Source organism: Acomys minous (assembly GCF_964271855.1).
Source record: "Acomys minous genome assembly, chromosome: 10".
NCBI lineage: Eukaryota > Metazoa > Chordata > Mammalia > Rodentia > Muridae > Acomys > Acomys minous.
This window is the reverse complement of record NC_140491.1, coordinates 35,435,545-35,454,768: the sequence shown is the minus strand read 5'-3', so window position 1 is coordinate 35,454,768 and position 19,224 is coordinate 35,435,545. Positions and strand designations below refer to the sequence as shown.

The 19,224-nt window shown below is 42.4% G+C and overlaps 1 protein-coding gene and 1 long non-coding RNA gene across 5 annotated transcripts in view; both read right to left on the bottom strand.

The window, feature by feature from the left end:
* Window positions 1–19,224, bottom strand: part of LOC311607506 — a 72,387-nt gene that overhangs the window by 20,494 nt on the left and 32,669 nt on the right. The gene's annotated exons all lie outside the window — the stretch shown is intronic.
* Window positions 1–19,224, bottom strand: part of EIF4ENIF1 (eukaryotic translation initiation factor 4E nuclear import factor 1) — a 42,336-nt gene that overhangs the window by 18,708 nt on the left and 4,404 nt on the right. For all 4 annotated transcript variants that reach the window (XM_084799257.1, XM_084799255.1, XM_084799256.1 and 1 more), the window contains exons 3-9: window positions 10,515–10,588; window positions 7,128–7,255; window positions 5,742–6,028; window positions 5,173–5,374; window positions 3,063–3,238; window positions 389–524; window positions 9–188 (exon numbers count right to left, since the gene is read on the bottom strand). In XM_084799257.1, coding sequence (XP_084655383.1) covers window positions 9–188; window positions 389–524; window positions 3,063–3,238; window positions 5,173–5,374; window positions 5,742–6,028; window positions 7,128–7,255; window positions 10,515–10,588 — 1,183 coding nt within the window. The remainder of the gene's footprint in view (window positions 1–8; window positions 189–388; window positions 525–3,062; window positions 3,239–5,172; window positions 5,375–5,741; window positions 6,029–7,127; window positions 7,256–10,514; window positions 10,589–19,224) is intronic.

Genomic DNA, 19,224 nt, shown 5'->3' with positions numbered 1-19,224 from the left:
ACACTTACAGCTCTCCTTAAGTTTCTCTTTATTTGCAGAAAGGCTAGAGAGAAGAGGTTTTAAGTCGACTTTGGCTTTCTGTAGCATTTCTAAAATGTCCACTTTATTTTCAGCATGGTCTTCCGATGGTATAGGAGCAAAATAATTCCCCGAGTTCTGTCCAGGAGAGAGGACGGCTTGCTCCAGACCTGATTTTGTAAATAAACAAATTCACAATTGGTCCTAATGAGCAGTAAAAACTTGCCTTTCAAAGCATAAAAAAAAACAAAAACTGAAGGCTTTTCAGTATCCAAAACCTCTTTAACCCTAGCAGACTACTAAATAATGATGACAAAATGAAACATGGCAAGGGAGGCTCAAGCGACATACAAGGCTTCAATGATGTTACCTGCAAGTCTCTCAAGTTCTTCATGGGGTGTGGATCCGAGGCTGCTGGATCTGCTCCCTGACCGGCTTGGGTTAGAGAACCACCTACTGAAGCGGCTGGCAGAGACTGACCCTTCTCCCAGAACATCTTCTATCATCTGACAAGACAGAGGGGCTAGGATGACAGTCTATAGGTGTCCCAGAACTTAGAATTTAAGTCTTTTTCCTCTTCCTGATCATTTCTGAGCAACTCAAACTTGGGCATAAAAAAGCACAGACCTCCCAAGCACATATAGCAAAACCTCAGCGTTACTTAGATGTGGCAGTTCTCTCCCATTTGCCCCATTAGAAAAGCTTTCTTCAGAGGACTCATTTTCAAAAGCACAATGCAGCACCAGAGTGAAGCACTCTGACACCATGTTGATAGCTTCAGTCAGACACTGCTTAAGATGGAACGACTGAAGGAAACCCTTGGTTGCAACCTGGTAGTCTCAGGATTAAAAGGAATATCATGCAATTCAAGCCTTGAGAAGCCAAAAAATAGAAATTAGAGCTAAAAAATGATCATTATTCCAGCCAAACATGGTACCACACATGTAATCCCAGCACTTGGGAGGTTAAGGGCAACTGGATCGAACACTGAGAACCTATCTCAGAAAAAAAAAAGCATCAAAAGGAACAATATACAGAGGATAACAACTCCAGCCAAAGTGTAATAAGTGGATATAAAAGCACAATAAATGGTACCTCTTAGTGGAACAAATAAGTACACACAAAATACAACCAATTTAGTGTAAACAGGAAGGAGATATATATAAACACCAAAACCACCCAAAAGGTATAGTTACTATTTCATATGTTTAAAAATGTCAAACTTTAGGGCCTGTAATACGGCTCAGCAGGTAAAATAGCACTTGTGACACGAGCCTGATGCCCTGAACCCATGGAAGGTAGAAGGAGAACCAACTCCAAAAAGCTGTCCTCTGATGCCCACATCCATACTGTGTAGTGCATGACTGTACTCACCCACAGTAAAACCAACACATTTTAAAGGTACCTCCCCTGTTCCCCCGCCCCCCCCTTTTGGTTTTCAAGACAGCGCTTCTATCTGTAGCCTTGGCTGTCCTGGAACTCACAAGAGATCTGACTGCCTCTGCCGCCTCCCACATGCTGGGATTAAAGGTGTGCGCCACTGGCCTGACAAATTTGTTTTTTGTTTTGTTTTTTTGGTTTTTCGAGACAGAGTTTCTCTAGTAGTCTTGGACTCCCTTTGTAGATCAGACTAGCTTTGAACTCAAGAGATTTGCCTGCCTCTGCCTCTTGGTATTGGGATGAAAGGGTGCACCACCACACGTGGCAAGTTTGGTCATTTTTAAAACAGGAGCAAGTATGCCTGTGACAGCAGAACCTCCTTCCTGCATAGGAAGTGGATACAGTTCTAACCTGTAAATCAGACATCCTTTGCTATGTCCTCTATAGCTATCAGCTGATGGAGGAGCTAGGAACTGTGATATCTCAGCTGTCCTTATAGAGGTTTTTAAATGACTTAAAAAGATGAGTATATACATACACACATATATATGAATATGTATACATATATATTTGGGGAGTGGGTACATGCCTTTAATCTTGGTACTTGTGAAGCAAAGGTAGGTGAATCTCTGAGTTCCAGGCCATCTAAAGCTACATAGAGAGATCCTGTTTGAAAGCAAAACAAAAGATAACCCTCCCCGGGGTGGGGATGAGGAGGTGGGGGGGATCAGTAGGTCAAATTTAACCTTAATTAGCTGTTCCATCCTTTTTAAATAAAACTAAAAAGTTTTTAAAATGGGTTTGAGGGAGAGTGAACAATATCAAGGACATTACATAAAACTCTCAGGGTTGGGGATTTAGCTCATTGGTAGAGAGCTAAGCGCTTGGGTTCGGTCCTCAGCTTTGGGGAAAAAAAAGACAAAAGACAAAATACAATTCTCAAAGAATTAATAAGAATGTATTTTATGAGCTGGGCATGGTAGCCCATGCCTTTAATCTCAGCACTGGGGAGGCAAAAACCCTGTCTCCAAAAACAAAAACAAAACAACAACAACAACAAAAATATATTTTATGAAATGCTTTGGATGTAGACCCAGAAGCTATGTTTAAATATACTTGTGGAATAGTTAAGGCATCATTAACAGAGACAATAAAAAAATTTAAAAATTAGAGAAAATAAAGATGGGCTTGACAGTCAGGCTAGTCTTGAAACAACTATGTAGTTTCAGCTAACCTGGACTCAAACTCCTCTTGTCTCAGCATTCCACAGGCCAAGATTACAGATGTGTATCTCCACACCCACATTCTATACGTGTGTGTGTATATGTGCATGTGTACATATGTATATGTGCAAGTAGAAGCCAAGAGGTTGATGATAGGCACCTTCCTCAGTTACTCTCTGCTTTATAAATTGAGGCAGGGGCTCCACTTGAACCCACAGCTCACCAAACAGTTCAGTTAGCCAGCTTGCCCCAAGAATCCTGTCTCTACTTTCTGTGTGCTGGGATTACAGGAGGCCACCATGCTGCCTCAAGACTTACTTGTGTTCTAGAGCTAGATCTAAATTCCATTCAGTGTTCACACTTACAAAGCAAGGATTTTATCCACTGAGCCATCTCTCTTAACTTCTCCATCCACATTTGCAAATGTGGGGTTACACTCACCGAAGCCAAGCCTGGAACCTTGTCCAGGTTAAAGAACTCATTAAAGTCAAATTCTCCTGGGGACTGTTCTGGTAGGACAACATCCCTTGGAACCTCCTGATCAGCAGAAGGCTCTTGGGCCAGGATGACTTCCACCTCGTCCTCTTCAGCCACCCCTCCATTGCACTCCACTATGCCTGAAAACAAAACCAGGACAGAAACCACGTGTTGAAGTACACACTCCAGTCTCACTCTGTGCCTTTAGCCATCAGAAGAGCCACGCAGGATTGTAAACAGACTTACTGTGTAGGTACTGCATTTCCTGTAAGAAAGCATTAGTATCTCCTTCTCTGTAAACTGGGAGAAAAATCCTTGCTAAGTACACAGAACACTCACAGAGTAGGGAAAGGACTGAGGTCCCGTCCTTAAATATGTCAACTTTTCTATGCTATATTTAGCTTTCTTTTCTTTAAAAAAAAAAAAAAATGTTGGCATGGTAGTAAATGCCTTAAATCCCAGCATTTGGAAGGCAGAGGCAGGCAGATCTGTGACTTTGAGGCCAGCCTGGTCTACAAAGTGAGTCCAGGATAGCCAGGGCTATTGTACAGAGAAACCCCATCTCATAAAACAAACCAAAACAAAATAATAACATTTATTTATTTCTCTGCATATGTGTGAGTGTGTATGCTTGTTTTCGTTTGCCCAGGCATCTGCAAAGGCCAGAAAATGTCGCTGGCTCCCTCTTGGGGATTTAGTTACATATACACCTATTTTTGAGCAGCCTGATGTGGGTAATTGGAACTGAACTAGGGCTTCTGAAGTCAAATTAATTGGCACCGTGTTTCCACATGCATCTGGTATAACCGTATATGAGAACTTTTCACTTGTCTACAAGGCTGGCTGTAGCACACTACCAATGTAAAGTTTGAGAAGACCTCTACAAGCAGATACCCTGCTCCAATCAGCTGTCTTATTCTACAAGGCCAGATATATCTGAAATTCAGTGAAGTCCACTTCTTTTAAGATGGGAAGACAGGCTAAGCAAAATAATAGTTGTTAATATTTTACTTTTACACAAATATGAGCTAAACAGAACAAACTCCACTTATTTGCAAGTGCTTAAAACACACACACACACACACATATACACACAACCTCGCTGGGTGGTGGTGGCGGTGCACGCCTTTAATCCCAGCACTTGCGAGGCAGAGGCTGGTGGATCTCCGTGAGTTCGAGACCAACCTGGACTACAGAGCTGCAGAGCGAGTTCCAGAACAGCCAGAGCTGTTACACAGAGAAACCCTATCTTGAAGAACAAAACAAAAACAAAAATCTTTCAGAAATCTTAAATTAGCTTATTTCCATTTAAGTTTGTTTTAACTTCTTTGGACGATAGCACTAATTATCACTAAGGGGTTTCCCCTATTACCTGCCAAAAACTATGTATTTTTTTCAAATTATACCTAAAATAGGTACCCAGTAGAGTCTGAGATTTTTTTATTCTTTTTAAGTTTTTTCAAGACAGGGTTCTCTGTGTTATCCTGGCTGTCCTTAACTCAGGGTTAGCTTTGCAGACCAGGCTGGCCTCAAACTCACAGTGATTCACCTGCCTCTGCCTCTCGAGTGCTGGGATTAAAGGTGTGTGCCACCATGTCCAGCTACTCTTTTGTTCTTTTAACTAGTTTTTTTTTAATTATTATTATTAATTTGATGTGCCTTGGTGTTTTGTCTGCATGTATGTCTGACTTAGTGTGTCAGATCCTCTGGAACTACAGTTACAAACAGTTGTGAGCTATCATGTGGGTGCTGGAAACTGAACCTGGGTCCTCTGGAAGAGCAGCTACTGCTCTTAACCACCGAGCCATCTCTCCAGGCCCAAGTCTGATTTCTTTCTTTCTTTTTTTTTTCCAAGTCTGATTTCTTATGACTACACTTCATAATCATGATAAAAGTATGCCTTAAAGATTTGGCAGGCACTGTCTTTACAAGCAGACCTGTCTCAAAAATATATTAAAATAAAGTTGAAACACTAAAAACTTACCATTTACAAACCGGCACCCATTGCTAAATGTACAATTAAGGTAATAATCATCATATATTACTTTAAAACAAGTTCCAAGTTTGTACTGACCTTCCTTCACAGAGGCAGTCCGTCGCCTCGTTCTCTTTCTCCCTTTGTGATCCTCCTCCAATATTTTATCATCAAAGCCAGTCAACTCTATTGTTTCAGACTGACTAGTGGGTCCAGCTGAAAACCATTCTGGTTCTTCCTCAGTGTATGAATCATTTCTTCTACGCTCACCAAAGACACGTTTATTATCTGCAAACTCTCTCTGAAAAAGTACAAAAGGCAAGTCTGAAAAACGGTTAAGTTCTAGTCAAAGCACTGTGACTAGTCTTAACATGAATTAATGATAGAAGCAGAAGGCAGGTGCTGTGCTGTGAATCTGAAGTGCACCACCACTCTTGAACTGCTTGCAAGAATGCATTTGTTTAGTTATGACAGAGCTGTGGTCCCCAGCTTCTCAAAGTGACTGGGTGGGCTAGGAGGATGCAAGTCAGAGCTAGGGCACTTGCCACCATGTGTGTGGCCCTGGGGTTGATTCTGTACCATTAAGAGAGGAACAACAGAGTAATGCAGTACAAAGGAGACTATCACATTTCCAAGCTCTTGAGAAGCAAGGGGGCCAGAGGACAAACCCTGAAGCGCTTGTCCTTGTAGTCCCTGTCTCGGTCTCGGTCTCTTAAGTCCCGCAGGTCCTTGTCATTAAGACGGTGATCTTTCTCAAAGGCCCGGGCACAGATTATTCTCCCACTGCCAACCCTTCGTCCACCAAGCAGGCGGAGCCCATCGCTGTCTTTCTCCAAAGGACTTCCAGAGCGGCGGGAGCTAACAGCAGCTGTCACGTGGCAGCCACCTCCAAAGCTTCGTCTCTGTGGGCTGAGAACAACATCTAAGTCATCTTCTTTCACACGTTCTCGTGGATCTGAAAAGACACCAGAAAGAGAAGTTAAGCAAACTGAAGTCTCAGACACCATGTCTGTAGCTGGCAGGAGGATGCAAAGTGTCAGAAAGAAGGCATCGCTAAAACTGGGCTTGTCAACAGATTCAGGGTAAAAAACTTATTTATTGTAATGTATATGCTATGGCCCATGTGTGGAGGTCAGACAAAATTTTATGGATAGGTTCTTCCTTCTACCATGTGGATCTGTAAGGATTTAACACAGGTTGTCAGGTGCGGCAGCAAGTGCCTATACCTGCCTGTTGAGCCACCACCTCATTGGCCCTTTATGATTTTTTATATATTAAAATTTAAAGTATTTTTTTTATTATTTTCTCTTCAGAGAAACAAATGGATTTCATAATAAATGGCTCTCTATGATTAATCTGCTTTTATTATGACTAAGGCTTTATGTATATAATTCTTAACTAATCTTTTGTCCATTAATAAAATGACATGTCAGTATTTGAAATAACTAAAATGCTTTAGAAGTAATCAACAGTGATCAGAGGGATATTCATACACACAAAAATGATTTTTTACAGTCCATTTGTATGCATGTAATCTCAGCACTTAAGATACTGAAACAGGAGGATTATTATGAGTTCAAACCCCTAAACTTGGTTCCACATTCAACAACATTTAATTTATAAATAAAATGCACCTAGATGTGAAACGTAAACTATAAGAGCACACCTTTGCTGCTGGTTCAACAAAGTGTTTTTGAGGCACAGACACAAGAATATCTACCATTCATTATAAAAGCCTGGTAAGCACGGTTTGATCCCAGTTTAAAATCACAGCATATGAAACTCAGTAATTAAAAAAAAAATACCTTTGGGCCAGGTGGTGCACGCTTTTAATCTCAGCACTTGGGAGGCAGAGGCAGGTGGATCTCTGTGAGGTCGAGGCCAGCCTGGTCGACAAAGTGAGTCTAGGACAGCCGAGGATACACAGAGAAACTCTTGTCTCGAAAAATAAAACAAACAAACAACAAACAAAACATAAAACCCTGGTAGCTAAGAATGAAACCAGCAGCCAGGAGCATGTTCCTAAATCACACTACCATTTATATATGACTTACCTGCTATTCTGCGCACTAGGGAAGGTCGGTCTGATTCTGGCTCTTTCTTCAGATTTTCCACTGGTGAGTTCCTCCCTGAAACTGGGTAGAGAGAAGCATGCCACTTCTCAGGGTCCCAGACACCATCACTACAGGTTAAAGGACAGCATTAGTTAATGTCTGAAGATTCATTCTAATAGGTCCTAATTTCTAACTTCATGGTTGCTTCAGAATGAATCCCTATTCAAAATGAAAACAGTAATAATAAACAGTAATTAATTCAGTAACAGTTTGTTGATGATCACATAACACCAATAGGCACTTGAAAAGCAGAAGTCTGTACACAAATGAAACTGGCAGTCCATAAACCCTGGGCTCTGTATGAGCTACAGTAACTGTCCAATACAAAGGTCGTCCCCAAGTTTTCAGAGACAGCTTTAACCAGAAGTTTCTCTTAGAAAGTATGGTGTGTATTTTTCTAGAATTTTTGTGTATGTTTGGGTTTGTTGTTATTTTGAGACAGAGTCACACTAAATAGCTTTGGTGGAACTGGAGCTATGTCGACCAGGCTAGCCTCAGATTTACACAGATCATTCTGCCCCAACTCCTGAGTAAGGCAAGCACCACCACACTGGGCTAGAATTTCTATGTGTACTCACAGTTTTTCCTAAGTAGGACAGCTCTTAAGAGTCTTTCTTGCTTTCTGTTTGTTCGCGATCAGACCCACCAGTGCTCTATCTGCTTTATCCCTTAGCCATGAACTCACTTCTTGAAAGAGCAAGCCAACAGTTCTCCAGCCCTCACAACAGGGAGATATTATCTACCTTCTAGGGTCTCTGTGAGGGATCCAACAAATGCTCACTCTCAAATAAAAAGGCAACAGAGGAAGCTTTACTTCACTCTTTAGTATTGTCACTAGGCACAATATCTAATTAGCATGAAAGTTAATATGTCTGCTCAGGATAACTGTTTTATACAAAGAAAAAAAGTTTTAGTGGAGAAATGGCTCAGAGGTTAAGAGCACTGACTGTTCTTCCAAAAGTCCTGAGTTCAATTCCCAGCAACAACATGGTAGTTCACACCGTCTTTAATGTGATATAATGCCCTCTTCTGGTCTGCAGGTGTACATGCAGAGCACTGTATATATAATAAATAAATCTTAAAAACAACCCCCCCCCAAAACCAAAAACCCAAACAGAGCCCAGTGTGGTGGCGCACATGGGAAGCAGAGGCAGGCGGTTAGCTATGAGTTTGAGGCCAGCCTGGTCTACAAAGAGAGTCCAGGACAACCAAGGCTACACAGAGAGACCCAGTCTCGAAAAACAAAACAAAACAAACAAACAAAAAACCCAAGGGGACTGGAGAGATGGCTCAGCGGTTAAGAGCATTGCCTGCTCTTTCAAAGGACTCGGATTCGGTTCCCAGCACCTACATGGCAGCTCACAACTGTCTGTAACTCCAAGATCTGACACCCTCACACCAATGCACATAAATTAAAATCAAATTTAAAAATTGAAAAAAAAAAAAAAACAAAACCAAAAAACAAAAAACCAAACAAATCCCACAAGAAAAAGAAATTACTAATATACTAAGAAATATATAGGGTATTGCATGTTTTCAGATCATTTTTACCCAACTTCTTCAAACCCTTTGCCTTTTCTTAAGGAACCTAAGACACAATGAGGCTAACATGAAGAGCTCTTTGATAAAGGTCTCAGAGCCATCCTTCCCCAAAGCAGTCTTTTTGTTTGTTTCTAAGACAGCATTGTCTCTGTAGCCTTGGCTGTCCTGGGCTCACTTTGTAGACCAGGCTGGCCTCAAACTCACAGTGATCCGCCTGCCTCTGTCTTCCGAGTACTGGGATTAAAGGCATGCGCCACGACGCCTGGGCCCCCCAGAGCAGTCTTAGAGAAGTGAAATCACAGCAAGAACCACAGGGTCTGGGAAAGAGACCCTGGCAGGAAGACTCCTTGGCCTAAGTCTGTCCTAAGACTGTAACTGAGTCACCCTGTAGTTTAGTTGCAGTACTGGCTAGCTGGTGGCCATGTTAGTAACTCTTGAAGAACCTCCCTCAGTCATGGTGCTACCAAACAACAACTTTCCAACAACGCAATTATTTTTGTTTAAATTTATTTTTGATGCTCGTTATCTTCTTTGGGTCGGCTGGGTGTTGTCAGGACCTCAAAGATGATGAGCATCAAAGAACCTCCTTATGGAGTTGGCTTCAAATATGGCAAATCAGCCACTGGGCAAAAATGTCCTGTTTCTGCCACAGACAGAATTCTGGGGGCAAGCTTAGATGCAGGAAGAGTTGATGGCTGAACTCTGCCAAGACAGGGTAAGCAAGTCCTCAATAGTTCCTGCCTTGCAAGTAAGTATGGCAGAGATACTGGGCTAAAAGGCTGAAGGTAAAAGGCTCCAACATTATAGAGTGTTGGGTAACTGTTCAGGCAGTGAACTGTCATTTTTTTTCATTTTGGAAGCTGCTAACTTACACTACAGGTTCTACTCAAGTCTCTGAGAGGGGTTGATGACTAGATAGTTTAGTTTTACAATCAAGTTTAGTTGGTTAGGAGATAAGATCTTTTTAGATCAAGATAAAGGATTTAAATTAATAGAGATGAGATATGGATTGAATTTCATTCCAAAATTTAGACCTAACAAGAAAGTTGTTTATAGGCCGGGCGGTGGTGGCGCACACCTTTAATCCCAGCACTTGGGAGGCAGAGGCAGGCAGATCGCTGTGAGTTCGAGGCCAGCCTGGTCTACAAAGTGAGTCCAGGACAACCAATGCTACACAGAGAAACCCTGTCTCGAAAAACCAAAAAAAAAAAGAACCCCTTAAAAAAAAAAAAGAAAAAAAGAAAGATGTTTATTTCAAGTTTGACAAATAAAATAGCAAAATCACTATGAATGTAACATTTATAGAACTCATGATTGTCTCATGGTTCTCCCTGCTGTATGTAGTTTGTTTTATTCATGTGTATATAATAAACATTTTTTATTTGCTTATTTTTAAATTTACCTTTTAATTTTAGATCTACCTGCATTTGTGTGTGTATTTACATATTAGTGCAAGTGTGAAATCGGCCAGGGGTGTTGGATGCTGCTGAAGCTGGAGTTTACAGGTGGATGTGGGTGCTGACCACTGAAAGAGCAGTACAGATGCTTAACTGTGGAGCCATCATTCCCAGCCCCCAACAATGCAATTTTTTTTTTTTTTTTTTTTTTTTTGGTTTTTCGAGACAGGGTCTCTCTGTAGCCTTGGCTGTCCTGGACTCACTTTGTAGACCAGGCTGGCCTCGAACTCACAGTGATCCGCCCGCCTCTGCCTCCCGAGTGATGGGATTAAAGGCGTGCGCCACCACGCCCGGCTAACAATGCAATTCTTAACAGTAACATTCATACCTGTCATATTTTTCAGAAAGGCATGATGGCCTCTGTTTGGAGTAGGGACGTTCTTTTATATCCAAGAGCTCCTCCTAAAAAGAGAAATCACATGAAAATTTTTAATCACATTTCTCAGGCCACATACTTCCAATTTATCTCCTGCTGTATGTCTACTTTAAGCACTTTACACAATTTAGTTGGAGGAGGGGAGGATATTGAGAAAAGTTCTCAAGACTGATACTGAGTTTTCTAGCCTCTACTTCCTAAGTGCTGGGGTCAAAGATGTAGCTTTCACATGATTCTTACAATTTTGGACATAAAATTCCAAAAGGACTAGAATTGGATCACAGAACTTATAAGAAGCTCAAACAAGATTATCTATCAAGCATTGGTGTTCTGCCTAGATGCATGTCAGCATGGGGGTGTCAGAGTCTGGAGTTACAGACAGTTTTGAGTTGCCATGTGGGCGCTGGGAATTGAACCTGGGTCCTCTGGAAGAGCAGTCAGTGCCCTTAACCACTGAGCCATTTCTCCAGCCCCAGAATTAATTCCATCCTCTGCTGCTCCTCTTTTTGTTGTTTGAGACAGAGCTTCCCTGTGTACCCTTGGCTGTCCTGGACTTACTTTGTAGACCAGGTTGACCTTGAACTCATGGATCTGCTGCCTCTACCTCCCTGAGTGCTGAGACTACAGGCGTGTGCCAGTGCACCTATCACATCCCCCTTAAGTGTAATGAAATTTCAAGAATAAGGAACAGAAAAAACCGTGGTGGTGCACATCTTTAATCCCAGCACTCAGGAGGCAGAGGTAGGCGGATCGCTGTAAGTTCAAGGCCATCCTGGTCTAGAAACTCTATCTCGGAAAAAAAGGGGGGGAAAAGAACAGAAAAAAAAAACCATCCAAATACTATTTAAGTAATTCATTTATTCATGCGAGTATGTGTATGACATGTGCCCGTTCATCCTCAGAAAAAAAAAAAAAACTTCAGATCCCTCACAACCGAATCAACAGATGTTTACAGGAATACCCAAGCTTGTTATGTGGGTCCTGGGACCTCTGGTCCTCATGATCGCTTAGCAAAAGCTCTCAGCCTCTGAACTATCCATCCAGCCCCTCTGCACACCCCCCGCCCACTGCCTAGCTTTTGCTGTAAGGTCTGGTGATCTAATTTCTTGTTCTCACAAATAAGTAAGTGTTTTACTTATAGACTGTCTTTAACACCTGCATGCCTTTACTGGATTTGCCTGATTTTTTTTTTTAAAGATAGTGTTTCTCTGTGTAGCCTTGGCTGTCCTGGGTTCACTTTGTAGACCAGCCTGGCCCCAAACTCACAGCATCCACCTGCCTCTGCCTCCTGAGTGCTGAGATTAAAGGCGTGTGCCACCACGCCGAGCTTGGATTTGCCTGTTAACACTGTCAGTAATTTGCTTGGTCCGTCCGTCTGTCCATCCATCGTTTTTTCAAGACAAGGTTTCTCCGTGTAGCCCTGGCTGGCCTGGAACTCCCTCAGTAGACCAGGCTGGCCTCAAACACCTGCCTCTGTCTCCTGAGTGTTGGGATTAAAGGCATGCGCCACGACACCTGGCATTACTTGCTCTCTTCAGATAAAGCTTTTTCAAGCACTCAGGAGTAAGCTGCTTAAGTTACGATCCCTTACTTGTATGCTTTAGCTCTCACTTCTATAGAATGAAGATACTTTCTTAGGATGTATTTTACATGTATTTATGTGTAACACGTGTGCATCTGTGTGTGGGTGCCTGAAGGGACTAGAAGAGGGAGGGCCTCAGATCTCCTGGAGCAGCAGTTCTAGGTGGCTGTCACTTGACTGATGTGGACCTAAGAACTGAACTCTACTCTTGCAAAAGAGCTGCACAAGCCCTGGACCTTTGCCAGCCCTAAGAATGAGCATTTCTTCCCCCCCCCCCCCCCCCCCCCCCGCCCAAACACACCCAGGGTTTCTCTGTATAGCCTTGGCTGTCCTGGACTCCCTTTGTAGACCAGGCTGGCCTCAAGCTCACAGCAATCCACTTGCCTATGCCTTAAAAACAACTTTTACCTAATTACACCTAAGAATCTGGCAAAACAGAAAATAATATTTTTCTAGCTGGGCAGTGGTGACACACGCCTTTACTCCCAGCACTCAAGAGGCAGAGACAGGAGGATCTCTGTGAGTTCGAGGCCAACCTGGTCTACAAAAGGAGTCCAGAACAGCCAAGGCTACACAGAGAAACCCTGTCTCAAAAAAATAAAATAATAATTTTCTTTTCTTTCTGATTTTGAAACAAGGTTTCTCTGTGTAGCTGTCTGTTCTGGAACTCATGAGCATGTCTTCCCCTCCACCCCCCGCCACACACACAGGGTTTCTCTGTGTAGCCTTGGCTGTCCTGGACTCCCTTTGTAGACAGGCTGGCCTTGAACTCACAGAGCCACTAGCCTTTGGCTCTCCAGTACTGAGATTAAAGATGTGTGCCACCACTGTTTGGCTCACTGAAAATAATTTAAGGATTATTTTCCATCCTCTCAAAGATAGTGACTATTCAAGACCAGGATCATTTCTGATGGAGAAAGAAGCTGTCACACAGTGAACACTCTGGGCAGTAATTGACTCCTGCAGACTCTAGCTGAGAAGGTCCCCAGCTGTACAGACTGCATTTATCAGGAACTCTCTCAATCCCAGTGTGGTAGCACAATCCTTTTAAGCATTCTAAGCACTGAAGAGCCAGAGGCAGGCTCATCTCTGTGAGTTCTAGGCCAGTTTGCCTACACAGCAAGGTTCAGGCTGAGCAGCAGGACTACATAGTGAAACCCTATCTAAAAACAAACAAAAAACAAAAATAACTCCCACTGGGGAGGCAGAGGTAGGCAGATCTCCGAGTTCAAGGCCAGCCTGGTCTACAGAGTGAGTCCAGGACAGTCAGGGCTGTTACACAGAGAAACCCTGTCTCAAAAAACCTAAACAAACAACAACAAAAACACCCTCCAAACTCCAATTTTGTTCACTGACCAATAATATCCTTTATTTTCTGTCCCTTCCAATAGAGGCTGAGCCACACTAAAATCAGGTATCTGGTTGTCATATTTCTGTCTCCCTTAATCTGGGTGTTGCTACAATTCTTGCTTATGAGGACAGAGATAATTTCTAAAAAGTACAACCTAATTTTGTTTTTGTTTGTGGGTACAATGTAACCCAAACTGGCTTCATACTATCTTTTCACCTCACCCTCCTGAGTCGTTTAAGTGTTCTTTGTTTAATGTTTCCTCATGACTTAGGATAAGCATAAGAAATAAATGCTTTAGCTGGGCAGTGGTGGCGCACACCTTTAATTTCAGTACTCAGGAGGCAGAGGTAGGCAGATCTCTGACTTCAAGGCCAGTGAGTTCCAGGACAGCCAGGTCTGCAGAGATAAATCTTGTCTCAAAACAAACAAGAGATACAGCCTTCTTAGAAAGTCACCTCTGGGTGCAATATGTCCAGCTGCTGGACAATTAGTGATATTAATTCTGATCACAAGGTGAAAGTGATCTCTAGTTTAGTTACTACTTTCCCATTTGGAAATTAGGCCTGTGATCTTTGGGGAGACACCTTAAAATCACTCAAATATCTGGGTTTTTATTTCAAAGTTCTGCCTAACTTGGTGTCTGTGATTCTTGTCCTCACTGTTCATTTTCCAGTCAGAGCCATTTTCCCTTATTTCTAGTTTTCTTAACATCTCTGATGCCCTACACCTTTTTTTTTTTTTTTTTTTTTTAAATTTGAGGCTGGGTCTCTATGTAGCACTGGCTGTCCTGGAATTCACTATGTAGACCAAGGTGGCCTTGAACTCACAAAGATCTGACTGTCTCTGCCTCCAGAGTGCTGGGATTAAAGACGTGTACCACCACATCCAGCTAAAGAGTCCTTCATTCATTCATGAATATCCTTAATTACTTTGCCCAAATAGTCCCAGATTTTGCCAGTGGAAACTTCAAGCAGGCTATTTGCCCAAACTTTTAGTGAAACAATCCGTGCTTTCTATAAGATGTAGCTGTACACACTTGGAAACCAGGCACTCATGAGGCTGAGACAGGAGGAATATCAGTTTCAGTCCAGCCTAGGTTACATAATGGAACCATGTGTTCAAAAGTAGTAAATAAAGGCGGCGGTGGTGGCGCACGCCTATAATCCCAGCACTCGGGAGGCAGAGGCAGGTGGATCGCTGTGAGTTCGAGGCCAATCTGGTCTACAAAGCGGGTCCAGGACAGCCAAGGCTACACAGAGAGACCCTGTCTGGAAAAACCAAAAATAAATAAATAAATAAGCAGGCAATAGTGCCTTTCTTTCTGGTTTATCTTGGCCCAACCTGTCTCACCCTAGAGCCACCATTTCTATGCGCACCTCTAGTTCCTTGAAGGGTGGAATGGTACAGGAAGTCAAGGCCCGGGAGCTGGGTATATACCCTCATTTGCTTGTAATCTTAAATCCTTTCACCAGAATCACAAAGTATGTGCATCTGTATATGCATTTATAAACTACTAATATATGAGCCTGCCTAAGTAAATGAGTAGTCACAAATTCTATTACCTCTTAATAGAACACTAGCTTACTCATTTATAGAAGGAAACAAATTACACTTCAGTTCATGAACTTTTCTATGAATACAATGCTCTAATTGCTTTGCAGAACATGGCAGGTCCCACTACCAAGTGACCTTTGCAAAGGGTACCCTCTCAGCCCTGAAAGACAGTGCATGATGCGTCTTGGGCTTAAAATGGAGACCAGCTTTGCTCTCCCAGTCCACAGTAATCATTGCACTCAAGCAAACCATGGATTCACAAAGTGTCTTTGTAAGATGTGTGAAGCCTCTAAATGTTTCAGGAGAGCAAACTGCTCTATGACCAGAAGACTCCATAGTCTTAAAAAACTCAGGCTATCTTGTCTAGGCATGACAGCATATACCTGCAATTCTACCACTCAGGAGGCAGAGGCAGGAGGAACACTGAAATCAGCCTGGGCTACACAATCAGATCTGCCTCAAAAACTGAGACTGAAACTAACCAACCAAATGATGACACCTATAGCATACAGTCTGAATGTACTTGGGATTCACTGATAAATTACTGGGTTTTGGTTTGGTTTGGTTTTTTTAGACAGGGTCTCACTGTGTAGCTTTGGCTGTCCTCCAACTCACACAGATGTACCCGCTCTCATTACTGAGTACTAGAATTAAAGACGCATGCTACTACCATCCACCAGCAGAAACTCTAAGAGCTATAGCTTATAGCTTTCTGCTTTTGAGTAAGGCGGTAGTGGGGAGGGGTTGGAATGTAGCTTAGTAACAGAGGGAAATTAGAAAATACCAAATTGTAACTTTTCTACTACTAAAAGTAATTCAAAAATTTTTTTGTTTTGTTTTGTTTTGTTTCTGAGACAGGGTTTCTCTGTTTATCCTTGGCTGTCCTGGACTCACAGTGTAGACCAGGCTGGCCTTGAACTCATAGCGATCCGCCTTCCTCTGCCTGCTGAGTGCTGGGATTAAAGGCGTCTGCCACCACGCCCAGCCAAAGATTATTTTTTAAAGATTTTTAAATTATGTACATAGTGCTCTACCTGCAGGAGAAAAGAGGGCATTAGATCACATTATAGATGGTTGTGAGCTGTGTTGTTGCTGGGAATTGAACTCAGGACCTCTAGAAGAGCAGTCAGTGCTCTTAACCTTTGAGCCATCTCTCCAGCCCCCAATTCAAAGATTATTACAAACTCTCTCTCCAAGTGCAAATACCCTATTTTACAATATACTTCACATTTAAATGCATGTATCAGTAAATCAAACAACAAAAACAAAATAAAAAACCCCACCAAAGAAAAAGAAAGAATCTACCACCACAACAAGAGGTGCTTTGTTTATAACACTTATCCTCAGAAGATAAGGAGTTAAGTACAAGTTACTGAGTAACAGTATTTTAGCATATCCACAAACACCTAAGAGAACATGGATGTGGTGCTGCATACTTGTAATCCACATATTGGGGGGGGGTTGGCGGTACTAGAGTGTGAGTTTGGAGCCAGCTTGGGCCACAAGATTATTGTCTCAACAAATCACCATCACTGTCAAAAACCCAAAGCAACCAACAAGCTCACCCCCCCCAAAAAAAAATCCACAAACAAAAAAAGTGCACCTCTCCCAAACAAGCAACAATAATGCTCAAATTAAAGGAGCTGAAGAGATGGCTCAGTGGTTAAGAGCATTGGCTGTTCTTCTAGAGGACCTGGGTTCAATTCCTAGCACCCACATGGCAGTTCACAACTGTATGTAACTCAAAGTTCCAGTAGATCTGATTCCCTCACAAAGACATATATGTAGGCCTTACACAGAATGTACATTTCATTTTTTATTTAAAACACCAAAGCAAAACTCAAATTAACATAGTTAACAACCAGTTTTACAAAAAGTAAAACGATGGGGCTAGTGAGATTGGCTTATCAGGTAAAGGCTGATTTCAATCCCTGGCACCTTACATGGTAAAGGGAGAGTTGATTCCCATATGGAAGCTCTGTGGCTTCCGTACACGCGCGCCACCAGGATGCACAAACAAGAACCCAAAGAAGCAACTATAACTGAAACAATATTCACGTGGGGCATTAGGTTTTGGTTTTTTAAGTGAAGGTGGTAGGGGCACAGGCCTTTAATCTCAGCACTGAGGAGGCAGAGACAGGGGGAAATCTGTGAGTTCAAGGCCAATCTGGTCTACAGAGTGAGTTCCAGGATAGTCAGGGCTACAGAGAAACCCTGTTTCAAAAAAAAACCAACCCCTCCCAAAGAAATATAGACGGCAGCTAATAACAATGTACTAACACTGCCTCTTTAATTATAACAAATGTACCATATACTAAAATACTAAGATGCCAATAGAGAAAATGAAGTGAGGGGCATATAGGAAGCCTTTATGTATACAAAAGTTAACTAAAACTGTGTCAAAGAGCAAGGGATGTAGCTCAATGTTTTGCTTGGCCAGCATGTGGAAAAACATGTAAAAATAGTATGGAATATATTCTCAATTCTTCAAAAAAGTTAAACAACGTCATGCACTCCTCAGTAGATTAAAAAAACAGTCAATCCCAAGATGTACACACAGATGCTCATAGGGCAGCTCACAACAGCGAAAGAATAAAAACAACACACGTCTATAAATGAATACACAAAACATGGTAGTCACTCAGCGGAATATCACTTCACAATAAAAAGGGCAAAATTAAGCCGGGCGTGGTGGCGCACGCCTTTAACCCCAGCACTCGGGAGGCAGAGGCAGGTGGATCGCTGTGAGTTTGAGGCCAGCCTGGACTACAAAGTGAGTCCAGGACAGTCAAGGCTACACAGAGAAACCCTTTCTCGAAAAACCAAAAAAAAAAAAAAAAGGGGGCAAAATTATCATACACAAGCTGGAATACAACAGAATTAAGTAATGGGGAAAAAAGGGAGGTAAGAATGAGCCTGGAGAAAATTACACTAACTGAAGAAGACAAAGCCTACAGTAACTGAAATCAGTAGAGTTAGTTCGGGGATGAAAGTGATCTCACAGTGGACAGCCATTTGTAGGCATAAGGTTACTGTGTAATTCAAATGCTGATTTATGTACCCTCTCCCCCTGTATTTGGTTGCAATCCTTGCTCTGAGAATATCCTGTCTCAATGTTGTATAAACACTCCTCCCCAAGAAAAAGCTTACAGCCAATTACTGAGCAGGGAGAGAGAATAGGACTGGACTTCCTGCCAGGTAGGGGAGGAGTTGGAGGAGGAAGTAGGGGACTCAGCCATGGGCTGAGGTCTAGGAGACAAAGAGATTCAGCTGAGCAGGGAAAACCTTTAAGTGCACTTATCTCAGGGGTTTACACAGGGAGAAAGCCAGACTAGTCTAGAGGGTTAAGAATAGAGTAATTACTGCTGTTGTTGTGCTTGATAAGCAAATAATATAATCTCAATTATTTGGATGATAGCCAGGTTAAGAGAAAAACTGGGAAAAAAAAAAACCCTACAAATTTATAAAAACAACTCTAACAGTGATGGCAGTTATAAAACTGTGATTTCACTAGAAATACCTGAACAGATTTTACATTTAAATACACAGTGGCTGGGCACGATGGCGTACATCTTTAATTCCAGCACTTGGGAGACAGAGGCAGACAGATTTCTGAGACTAGCCTGGTCTACAAAGCAAGTCCAGGACAGCCAAGGCTACACAGAGAAACCCTGTCTCCAAAACAAAACAAAAGACAACAACAGAAAGTTACTTCTAGCCAGGCTTGGTGGCCCACACCTTTAATCCTAACATGGTGGGGGGGGGGGGCAGAGGCAGGCAGATCTCTGTGAGTTCCAGGTCAGTGTGGTCTACAGAGTGAGTTCCAGGGCAGCCAGGGCCACACAGAGAAACCAAGTCTCAACACAAAAACAGAAGAAGGAAAAAAAAAAAAAAAAAAAAAGGCTGAGTGATAGTGAGTCACCTGTTTAATTCTAGCACTCAGCAGGCAGAGGCAGAGGTCAGCCTGGTCTACTGAACAAGTTCCAAGACAGCCAGGTACAGCTGGTCTTTGCTACTTTGTGGGTTCTTCTCCCCCAACCCCCTTGAACCCCTATCACTAGATAGGAGAAAAAGAAGGATGGGGGTGGGGGAGAGAGAGAAATGCTTGAATCTAATCTGTTCCTTCTTGTTTCTTCTTTGAGCACAGACTACTAACAAACCACACCCAACCCCCC